General features: G+C 45.8%; 1 protein-coding gene across 1 annotated transcript in view; it reads right to left on the reverse strand.

The window, feature by feature from the left end:
• The window catches only part of LOC131284214 (splicing factor 3A subunit 2), a 56,277-nt gene extending 47,329 nt beyond the window's left edge, over positions 1 to 8,948 (reverse strand). Inside the window, exon 1 of the mRNA XM_058313069.1 lies at positions 8,396 to 8,948. Coding sequence (XP_058169052.1) covers positions 8,396 to 8,948 — 553 coding nt within the window. The remainder of the gene's footprint in view (positions 1 to 8,395) is intronic.
• Between the last annotated feature and the right edge of the window lie 2,714 nt (positions 8,949 to 11,662).

The raw sequence follows: 11,662 nt of genomic DNA on the forward strand, positions 1-11,662 counted from the left end.
GCAACCCACTCCGGAGCGCTTTGTCGAGGCGGGAGTTCTGAAGAGCTTTTAATTAGCACCGGTGACGGTGAAACGCACGGCTACTAATAGAAAAAAAAACCCAGCCGAGGTACGATGGCACCGACGTCAAAACCAACCGGAACGAAAGGGGAGGGTTGTGAAGGAAGATAAGCTATTGCATTGACATTGTACAATTGCACGAAACCGGTCGTCATCGTGGGTGGATTGACTCAGACCTGCTGCATCGGTGGATGGCGTGCCGCATCATAGTGCACCATTTCTCGGTACTGACAGCGAGGTGGAGGAATTTCAAGTGCAAGTGCAAGTGCACAGATGCATGAAGGCTGCATTTCAGGTTGACTTCAACCTCACCTGGCTAGTTACCAGAGGAATGTACACGGGTGGGCTTCAAAGTGCCAGCGATTATTCTTCGCGATACCTCTCTTCACTGCTTCACGAGACATCGGCGTGAATAATGGGCAGAAGTTAAATTTCAGATGTATTATATTTTATCCTGCCAAGATTGATTGATTTAGTTCTGATGTCTTTTTCAGTCGTAAATATGAGACACAAACTTGGTAGTTTAATGTTCCATCGAAAATGCTGAGGTAATATAATGCCTACGGCGGATGGCGAAAATGGTTTGACTCGCAAAAATACATCATTTCCTTCTGGTGTTGGCAAATTCTCAGACAAACCCTTCCCACGGTCCTTTGCTGTCCTGGGAACGCTTTTCAGGTTTTCTTAAACTAAACCATTTTATTACCAAAACGGACCGAACATCAACCATCGAGTCCATCCGATTGGTTTCCAGTCATAATTAACTCGGACCACCGGCTGGAAGCCAATTGGCAAAAGGTTAATTTCACGCTTCATTTCAAATCCCGCCACGGCCAGTTGGAGAAGGGAGACGAAATAAATAAGAAACCAGAAAAGAACTGCTCCCCAACGAGCACGTAATAAAACAATCGGAGACATGGCGAAGGGTTTCTTTATGCAGACCATCCCGAAGGTGTCACTGGGTGCGTCTGACTCGGGCTTCTGGGAAATGGGATGTCGAACAAGAATTATGGCTCGTAAAAGTCAACCTCCAGAGATGTTCGTTCGAATATCGATGGAATGGCATCCAGAGTTGCATCCTTCCCTTTCGGGAGTCTTGAAAGGCAGCTTTTGAACACTGCCACACAAAGAACCATCAAAGGGCCACATTCTCACAGACTTTCAGGTGCGGGGAAATGGCTTTGATCGAGGATTTGCATGAACCGCGGGTTAAATGTGCATTTCTGCAATCACCTAATCCGCGCGAAGAAGATGACGAATGGTTTTCTTCTTGTAGTGCCAATTGGTTACGGGAAACCGGGCGCGAATCGCGATCGATCATCGGCCGAGAACTGCATATGGTGAGCTATTAAATGCTATTAGAACCGGTTGAGTCGGGGAAATAAAATATCGAAGATAATTGCATATTTAAATATGCACGCTGCAAGATCAAAGGAGGCTTTGGTCAAGTCTTCATCTGATCTTTCCCATGCCGACGATAATACGACTCGTTCTGCACGTATCGATGTTAGAAGGTATTTAAGAACTGTTTTCATGTTTTCACCATATGCCGCCTTCAATCGCCACGGGTTCCCATTCGTGGAAACCGGCTAGACACAAGGCGTGGTTTTAGGAAACGCCCTGGATGAGTAATAAAAAAATGATCTCTTGTACATCGCAGATTAAAAGTGCACTGCGGATGTAACAATAAAAGCTGCGACATGGGAAAAAACACCTTACAACTATCGTTATGGTGGGGCAATAAAAAAATCCCCATCCACGGGAAGTAGGTACGAAATCGAACCACAAGCCCAACGTCGTGATGCTGAACACGCGATCGGAGTTCGCTTATGACTCACTCCCGGTCAGCTCGTTGACGTCGATGCCGGGGAAGTGGATCGAAGGAGGGGAGGGCGGGATGGGCGATGGTCGAAAGATGTGCGCACAAGAACAACAAACCTGATCGAATCCGTCTGCGAGGGGAGTGATCGAAGGAAAATGAGCTGCTGGAAGAAAACCGCCGAGAAAGCCAACGAGCCGACGCGAGCGAGACGAAGTGAGAAGCAAAACTCACCACCGCGAGCCGCTTGCTGATTCATCGTGCGATCGGTGAACAATCGAGGTGAAGAAGCGCACGCGCACACGTGCCATGATTTTTATCAAAGCCCCTCGGACGCTTTTATAACTACGTCTAAGGGGGAATTGGATTAACGAACTCGGGTTGAATATGAATTTATTCCCAACCAGGAGGAGGAAAAATCTTTCACCCGATTATCCACCCAATGGACGAGAGGGTCGGGAAGAACACCGGACAGCACGTGGGTTTGGGGGAGAGTTTAAAGAAAATTACAGCATGACGCAGGCATGTTTTCCTTGGTTACCGTTTGACGCACTACCTCTTCTTGTTCTGCTGTTTTCTACGAGTGTTTAAATGAGTTTTCTTGAGGTGAGCGAAGAAGAAAACAAAATCGATAAACGAAACTGAGTGAGCTTCTAACTTAGAACGACCAAAAACTGTCTCGTTCTGGTGGTCGTAGAAGTGTGGTGGTCGTAAAGTACAGGTGTTTGGAAGCCTATGCTACATTACCATGACGCAGCATCCTTCGTTCCCGCATCATGATTTTCCTCTTTCGATCGGAGAAATTTTGACAGTGACGATGTAAGTTTTCCTCTCCAGCAGGTTCGACGTGAGTAAGAAAAAAAAAGACGAAACGATTAAATTTTCGACACTCCGGGGAAAAGAAATTGAATTCCGTCAAGAACTGCGCTGGCAACAAATCGATTAGTGTGACTCGTTGGACTACGGGTCTTGTCGTTTCGTTTTCGTTAACCGCTCAATCGCGTTTCAAACGCAAAGACCATTCCAATCATCACAACGAGGATGTCTTTGCCTGCCCGGGGTGTAAAATTACGAGTCAATTTACAGTTAGTTGTTCTCCGCATCTTTTCCAAACGGTAGCTTTTCCTGAACTGATTTGGTTAATTTAGATGGATTTTCCAAATCAATTATTTCCGGACGCTGGATCGATCAACGAAACCGGCCAACTTGATCCATTGTCTGTGTGCTACATGCTTCATTGTAGAATTAGAAAAATTAGGACCTCAAGTTTGATGGGAAGAAGTTTTGTTATTCAAATCTGTTCAATCGCTCCTCCCGGAAGGACGCTGACAGGATCGATTTGTTCTGAATGTTTTTATCGTTAGCGCTCCGACCGGTTAAGGGTCAAACGATGTAAACCGTTGTCGCACCGATCGGTAAATTTACCCGACGTTGACGGATGGAAAAGCATTTACCAGGAAATGACCTCATTTCGGGAAAATTTATCCCCGACATAAAAATCAATGTTTGACGAGCAGAAACAACAATTTATCACGCAGCGTGTAACAAATGTTTCGCTCGGTCGCTTATGTTTTCTCGTTGTCTGCTTGCATCTACTGTCTAGGAAAATCGTCTGGAACGTTGGTAAGCGTTCATCATGATGATGATGATGTTCGAGATGTTCTGTGTCTCGCGCGCGAAGTAATGAATGAAAATCATTAACATTTAACTATTATGTCACCGTGTGCTGCTCTATCGGTGTCGATCCCGATTGTCGTCGTGCCGTCGATGGCTAATGATTTGTTTTGCTTTCTAACGCGCGCAGTTTAACGCACCCCATGTCGCCTCGTTCCGTGCCCAGTCACGCACGAAAGCAATTCAAACACTGCACACGAATGCGCTGCTAATGGCCAGCGCAACACTGTGCGTTGCCATGTGTGGACCTGTTCTCTCGGGTCCTTGCCGGGGAACATCTTCTCACGACGCGGATCATGTGCACACAACCAACCGCCATCTCGCGTTACACACCTCCGGATGGCGGAAAAACGACATGCAAAACAAACAAATAGCATCATCAAACAACCAACGCAGAGACGCATCGGTGACAGACGGCTGGGGAGGTGGCAGTATTTTCCGGGAAAAACCCTTCAATCATACGGCGTCGGCCGGTACGGGTGTCGGGTATTTTTTCCGCAAAGCCAAAACTGAAAACCGCACCCAAACGATCGTGGTCGATCGTCGTACGCAAGAAATTCCCTAAGAGAAATATTACACCACACGAGCCCGTCACTTCATCCAGTGACTATTTTTCATCACGGGGCTCGTTCGTTTCTCCACGCTCTTGCCAAGTGTGAAATGGTTTTCCACTCAGACCCTGATGCGAAACGGCAACAAAAAGGCCTGGCTAGAAGAAACAATCCATTCTTGCCGAGAAAACCAAATAAAGAAGGACAACGGGCGACGGCAGAACAGTTGCCAACCGAGAGTAAGCAATCTTCCTTCGTTCGCCGCTTGCCTTCGCCATACTGTCTGTATTGAATCATTAATCTTTTCCAAAACCGCGCGCGCACACCACGCTTCGGGAAACATTAGCTTGTCGTTTGCCAACGGTCCTGCAGAGGGTAGGCATTTTCATTTTCCTACCCCTTGCATTGCATCCTTTCATGGGTCTCAAAAAAGAAGCTAAAAACAAAGCTTGTTGATTTTGGGAAACCTTTCAAACGGACCACCGAGAATCACGTCGTACACTAACATAAATAAATATTTTCCATAAACATTGCCTATCCGCTGGAGCGTCGACTTGGTGTTCATGTAAAGGACTCCTCATCTGGCGTGTGCCAGCGGAACCAAACGATGACTAAAGGCACCCATTTTTTCTTCTCGCTGGTAGGCAAATTTGTCTTACCAACTGACTGACTGACTGACTTATGGTTGAAAATGATGATTGGCTTCGCGATACCCGCCGCTAGTCGGTAGTCGATTTGTTTATTGATCGTCGCAACACTGTATGCGTATTTATTTTTGCACTTGACAAGCTGTGCATCTTCTGGACTACTGGTCTCTGGAGATATTTGCTTGTTGAACCGATTTGGAGAAGACAATCACGCCAATAAGAGCGATGAGTAAACCTCAACCGGCCAAGAAAGTGTAATTTACGCGAGGGATGGTTTATTTGTTGATACACTTTCTGGTTCGCGAATGGCGAATGATTGACATCGAACTTTCTACCGTTGGTAGATTTATTTAATTGGAAAAAATACTGCTTCCTCACTTGAACCAAACCTAACTGAATCATCATGAAATGCGACTCAGCTGGAACTAAGCATCAAGGCCACACCCTCAACCATAATCTCAATAACTGGAGTGACCTTCACCCGCGTGCTGTTTACTCGGCGTCTCTCGGGAGGTACTTTATCGATCGGACGAAAAACAAAACCCGTGTCGCAGATTTATATTTAAACCTTCCTCCAAAAGCGACGCACTTCCATGCCACACCGATTCCGCTACTTTATGAGCTAACCTACGACAACGTACGGCACAGCCACTTGAGATCCGGACGGCGTCATCTTCCGCCACGGCGCTTCATTTCTGCGCGTTGTGACGCGCGATTTCGCAACGATCGGAAACAAAGAGAAATCAGAAAGAAGCGACCATCGGGAACCGACCACCACCACCACCTCCGCACGGGCACGTGGTTGACATCGAAAGTGCATTGCTGCACATCGCAACAAAGAACGCATGTATGCTTTCTTGAACAAAAAAAAGAGTATCACACTCGAGTTCTGCTGCAATACTGTCTAACCCACTGTCGGCTTGTTACGTCGAATTTTTACGTCACATCACCCGCTTGCCAGTAAAACTATCGGTAACCCGCATGGGACGCCATCGGCAACAACAAATGCATTCTTCCCGAGTCACAGTTGCAGTTTGGTGCAAAACGAGGAAATGTTCAAACAAAAACAAACGCTTTGCGAATAGATTCGCGTACGACAAAGTCGGGTTGTAAATGTAACAACTAGATCGAGACATTGGCCTTGACGGGGTAGACATGCAACTCGATGGCGATTGGAACGGAACGTGCATGTCTCATAAAAGCGTAACAATCTACGGATCAACTCTCATCTAACCGTGTGAATTCTATCGCTTGGCTATCAGGAGTACAGATTACTTAAATATATCACATTCCGAGCCGAGGTTATCGGGAACGTCGAGTGCCCAAAAAATATCAACCAAGGCGTCATCTAATAATTCAAATTAAAAGGCACGCCAAAATCGTAAACCCGTTGGGGGAGTAATGGGTCACGCGTTTTTATAGGTCACTAAATTCCTCGACCGACCACTTGACACGAGTGCGTTATGGGCTAGGGGGTGAGATTGAATAAAAAAAGGGCGATAAAAAAAGAACGCCCGATTAACTGTGTTAGCAGTGCGTCCAGCAAGCAGGTCAAAATTCAAATCAATTACAATCGACCTCAAATTTAACTACACCGGCGGGATTTTACTGGCAGCCGAAAAAATCTAATCGCATTAAACTAGAGAAACCCCTTCCTTCGGCGACTCGGTACGGGTCGTCAAGTGTTCAATTAGTTAATAGAAGATTGATAGGATAGTATAAATATTTATGTAACGGAATTTCTGCCTTCGACCCAGCCAGTTATGTCCAGTGAAACGATTTTACGCTGCGTTAATAGCTCCAAACGGTCGCGAAAAAGTCGACCGAAGTGTTGGAAGACGAAGGGTTACGTTCTGTGTGACGTGGAAGAGGGAGGACGGGGGCGAGGTTAGCCTATAACACATCCTAGACGACGAAAGGAATCGATCCGTACCGCTTAGCAGCAGGACAAAGACGAATAAATTAGCATATTATGAGGTTCGCTGCTTGCGTCTCCGCCTTCCATGGCATCGAGACGAGCGACGTCGATGCATACGACTCTCGTGTATGCAAACCGCCAGCCTCTTTCCATCATCACCCCCGACGTTCGGCGGAATCTCACCCGTGACAAGTTGTAACGCGCGTGAATGAAGTTAATCTCAACTGATCGAATTCCAACGAGCGCCGCCCTTTACTTCCCCAGAGTTCTTCGCGAGTGATCTCACCATCTCTCACCGGCAACTATTTCCTTTACCTCCGCACTTGGTGCGCTTGTTGAAGTGCATCTTTCGGTCCACCCCTCCGATGCTTTCATGTAGCGCTATTTTCATCACCCGCTTCCCTCTAATCACTTAGCGGACTTGGCACTAACACCCGTCCGTTCTGATTACACCCGTGAGCACTGGCTACACCCAGCAGTAAAATGGTAAATACATTCTGTCGTCAAAATTATCATCGCTAAGCGGAAGCACCCCGAGTAGTGCTGCGGGGGCTATCCCTTCGGAGGCATGCCCTCGTAAAAATGGGAAACGGAAGGAAAAGGAAAAATGGGTACCGATTAGTTAACACGCGCTGACGGGACTCGCCACGGGGCATGGAACATAAAATTTATAGCATTGTCCATTTGAAGATTAGTTACCGGGGTCCAAGAGGGATCGCTTTCATCGTTGGGGAAGGCGATGATTTGGGACGACTAAACATTACGGCTGTTGGTTGATCGAATAGGAATCAATCAAACTTTGAAAGCACGCTTGCGTGTTTATGCAAAATGATTAATTTGCCTAAAGAATACCGTACATTTTACTGCATCCAAGGCATCAACCTAATTGAAGCCATCTAAGGAGACATTACCTGAATGTTGGAAGTGCATGTTCGGAACCACTTTTGAATCATGAAAAACAATGAATCCGATTGTCATAAAATGCAGAAGTAAGTAAAAAGTTATGTTAAATAATTACATTCTGCTTCTTCCGGGTAAGGAAATACTTGGGGGAAGTAATGGATCAATATCAGTTCGGACATATTAAACCATAAAACGAACATATTGACGGACTTGATTGAACTTGATAAAACGGACTTGATTGAATCGTAAGCTAATGATGGGAACAAGGATATTCCATTACATGTCAGTTACATTTACGTGATTAAATATAATGATGGCAATGAGCTTAGAGAATTTGTACTTGTGTCTATTAGTGTTAATACCAGTTTTCTACCTCTCTTTCAAGATAACAAAACAGACAGAAAGAGATGTGCAAGAACAGAAAGAGAATTTTGCAAATTAAATTTTATGCAAATTAATTTGTTCCGTCCGATTCGAAACAAGTTTCCACGTCATCTCTGCACAGACGCTATGACGTTATTGGGTGCTGACGTTCGAGTCATAGGAAAAATCAATTCGATGCGTTGTACTGCAGCATTTTACTTTCAGCCCAAGCGACTCTTGAGGTATTAAATTATTCCTCCACGTTGACATGTGAATCATCAGAAGAAATGTTCACGATGTTCCGTATGACGTAAGGGTTTGTGACCATCATAATCAAGTTGTTAGTCGATAGGTGAGTGTACTCATTCCTGATATTAATTTGTTTTTTAAAGGTCAGACTAAATGAAATAAAGAGTTAGATTCGGGGAAAAACATTCGTAGAAACAGGTTCGTCGCTTACCTCGTACTCCGCAACGATGCAGTGCCTCGTACAGGGCCTGCACCAGATCATCGTTCGCGGCTCCCAGATAGGGAGGATGAGCAAAGGCACTGTTCGGAGGCGTCATCACGTGCGGCAGCGGATGTGGCAGTTCCGCCGGGTTACCTCCATTCGACGGTCCTCCAACCGGGTGAGCATACGGACTGCCCGGATATCCGGGATAATAGAAATGGGTGTTCTGACCCGGCGGAAGATGGTACATCGGTTGTGGGTACGGGTGGTAGTAGTGGTTATTGCCACTGGCCACCGGAATCGGCGTAGATGGGGCATGGCCGGGCCCAGCCATAGGGAACGCTCCGGCGTTTCCTTGAGTGACGACCGGAGGAGCACTCTGCGGAGGCTGTAGCTGTTGCTGCTGCTGCTGCTGCTGATTCGGGGGCTGGTAACCTGGATGAGGTGCTCCTTGGTTGGGGTTGGAAGGCGCCCCGTTTCCGGCAGGCGGTCCGGCACCGGAAGAGGAAGCTCCTCCACCGCCCGGGCCTGGCGCGTCCGGCAGTGCGAACGGTTTAGCCATCGTGCAAAAAACGATCAAACACTCACTGGGACTCGATCGAGTTGGCTCACTGCTCGAGTCAGACGCGGGCGTTTAACAAGTTATTCTTGGTTTCGCTTCAAATCTCTCGACGTGATTCCACTCAATTCAAGTGGCTCCGAACACTTTATTCTGGCAGTAGTTGTTACTTTATTCAGTTTAACTAGTTATTCATCAAAGCAGGCCTTCGTGTCAACCTTCCCGATACAAAGGATAACGCACACTAGATCTTCGCAAACTTCACAGATCTTCAATCGCACAAACATTCAAACATCAATCAGGACTTTCGAGAAATATCGAACAGTATTTCATCGTCATCGGTATTCTGCCGGTTTGAAAATCCTCCGCAGTTCGAAATACGGTTTTGCTTCCGATCTGTTTTTATCACCACGCGAAACTTCAAGATCAGAATCTTAGACTTGCCTCTAACTAATGTACTAGTCTCAATAACTCCAAACGCCTTATGCCACTTGCTTTCGCCGATTCACACAGTCAATTGAGGCTGCCAATTGTCGATTGCACTTGCACACTCTCCAACCAAGTCTGGTCCAACGTAATTGATGATTATTAACAATGGTCTTCGTCTCTGAAAAGTATTCTTAAAGACAGTCTCGAATGCGTTTCAGTTAAGGCGATGGCGCAACTTGATGCGTGATTTCCAATAAACCGGTTACGGCGAGATGTTACGGAGACAAATGTCGCAGGTCACCACTTTTCTTAGAACACTTTGAAGGCACTTGTTCGCGTTAGGAAACGAAATTGTTTCGAACAATAACAAGCTTTTTAAAAAAATCTTTTAAACGCTTGATTTTTTTTATAGTTTATCGTTCGTTGTTTACCAATAATTATTTGCACTTCGGCTGGTTCAAAGTCTAACGAGTAATAATCACACTTAATATTTGCTTCGATAAGAACACTTTACACGGGTTAGTATTGCTTAAGGGCACTTTATCGTCTTCTAGACGGTTTAAAAAGTTTTCTGAACAAAACTTTTCCAAGCTCGGCTCGGCAAGTGTTTTAATTCACAGAGTTTTCTTGTTTCAAAGCGATTCCGTTTCGTTCTGCTAACAAAACTGACCTACAGTTGTTTTCGTTTCGCACAATCTTAACTCGATCACGTTCGTCGAGCAAGTCGTTTCGAAAGGACACACTCCAAGGTTTGAAGATAACAGGCACTGTTTCGTCCACCAGGAGATCACACCGAACTTCCCACAGCAGATCGTCGATCCGATCGCACCCTTTCGAGCTGCGGCACACAAGCACTCTGTATCTCTGCCCGCGTCCAAGGGGCAACACGATGCGTTGCGATGCGATGCGAAGCGATACTAGCTGCGTCAGTGTCTAGCCTTCAGCGAGTCAACCGTGCGTCCGAGCCGCTATCCAACCAAAGTACAACTGACTCGCGGTCCGCCGCGCTCTTCAGCATCAGCGCGCAAGAACGAAGCGCGAGACTAAAGCAACGCCAGTACACCACCACCACCACGATACACATGCATGCAAGCGAAGAAAAAGAAATCCTGAACGCGCTGCTTCGTACGAACCGCGCGTGAAGCACTGACGTAGAATCACAGAACCCCGGAGATGTAAAGATAACAAACACCAACACGCTCGATAGAACGAAACCGCGAACGCGAGCGACAGATACGATCGCTCGGGTGTGTGAGCGAAATAGCGCAACAACAAACGAAACCCATCGCTGGTGCAGTTGCATATGCACAGGCCTTTTTGCTGTCTCACCCACACCCACCATCACTCGCCATTTCCTTTTCACTCTCGCCTCTGCAGCAATGCACTTCTGCGAGCGCAAGATCAAGCAACACACACTCAAGCAACTTACTCGATCGAGCGTGTACGGAAACCTGATTTTGTCGATGTGCACGAACTGCATGTGTGCGCGTTGGTGTGCAACGCAATGCACTCGATGATGGAAAACAAAGAAACGATGACGTATCGCTCGATGATCGGATGCAGCGGCGCGAGATGAGATGATTGCGTGAGAAGCGCGATCGAGCAGTGAGCGTGTGAGATGAGACGGTTCCGATAATGATTTGTTTTGCTCGTCATCTAATCCATAATTTCGTCCTGGAACTCGGAAAACAGTAGCTTATACTTAGTATGGGCTTATACTAGCGTGTAGTAGATTATACTAGTAGTATAGTATGCTTTGACATATCACTATTAGCTTAAAAACATTCTTGTAAATTCTTGAAAGGGGTAAACATGAGAAACTAAAATAAGTACATGGTTTAAATTTTTTTAACTTTGACGTTTTGGGACGTGAAAAATTACTTAAGTTGATGTTTTCAATGTTTTACGAAGAAGTAAATATCGTCATCTATCATATTTACCCAGTAGGTGTTTACTAGAATTTATCCCTTTGCCTTTGTGGATTGTCAGTATTCTCGTACAGAGGAGGTTCTTTACTCAGTTGGGATTCAAACTCACGCCTTGGGAGAAGTGCTACTCCGATTTTCTAACCGGCGTAACCACTCGACTGTCGGGAACCCCCAGGTCCGCCAATTTAAAAATAATTCTATAGTTAATAGTAAATCCCATTTAGTTGGTTTGGCGGTTTTTCACACAGTGCCAAATCAAAATGAGTAGTCAAAACTTTTAGGTGCTTTACAAGAGTATTGTAACGATAAAAATTGAACAAAAAAGTCAATTTAAACAAACATAAAAAACATTATTATAAA

The sequence above is a fragment of the Anopheles ziemanni genome, chromosome 3 (assembly GCF_943734765.1).
Source record: "Anopheles ziemanni chromosome 3, idAnoZiCoDA_A2_x.2, whole genome shotgun sequence".
NCBI classification, from domain to species: domain Eukaryota; kingdom Metazoa; phylum Arthropoda; class Insecta; order Diptera; family Culicidae; genus Anopheles; species Anopheles ziemanni.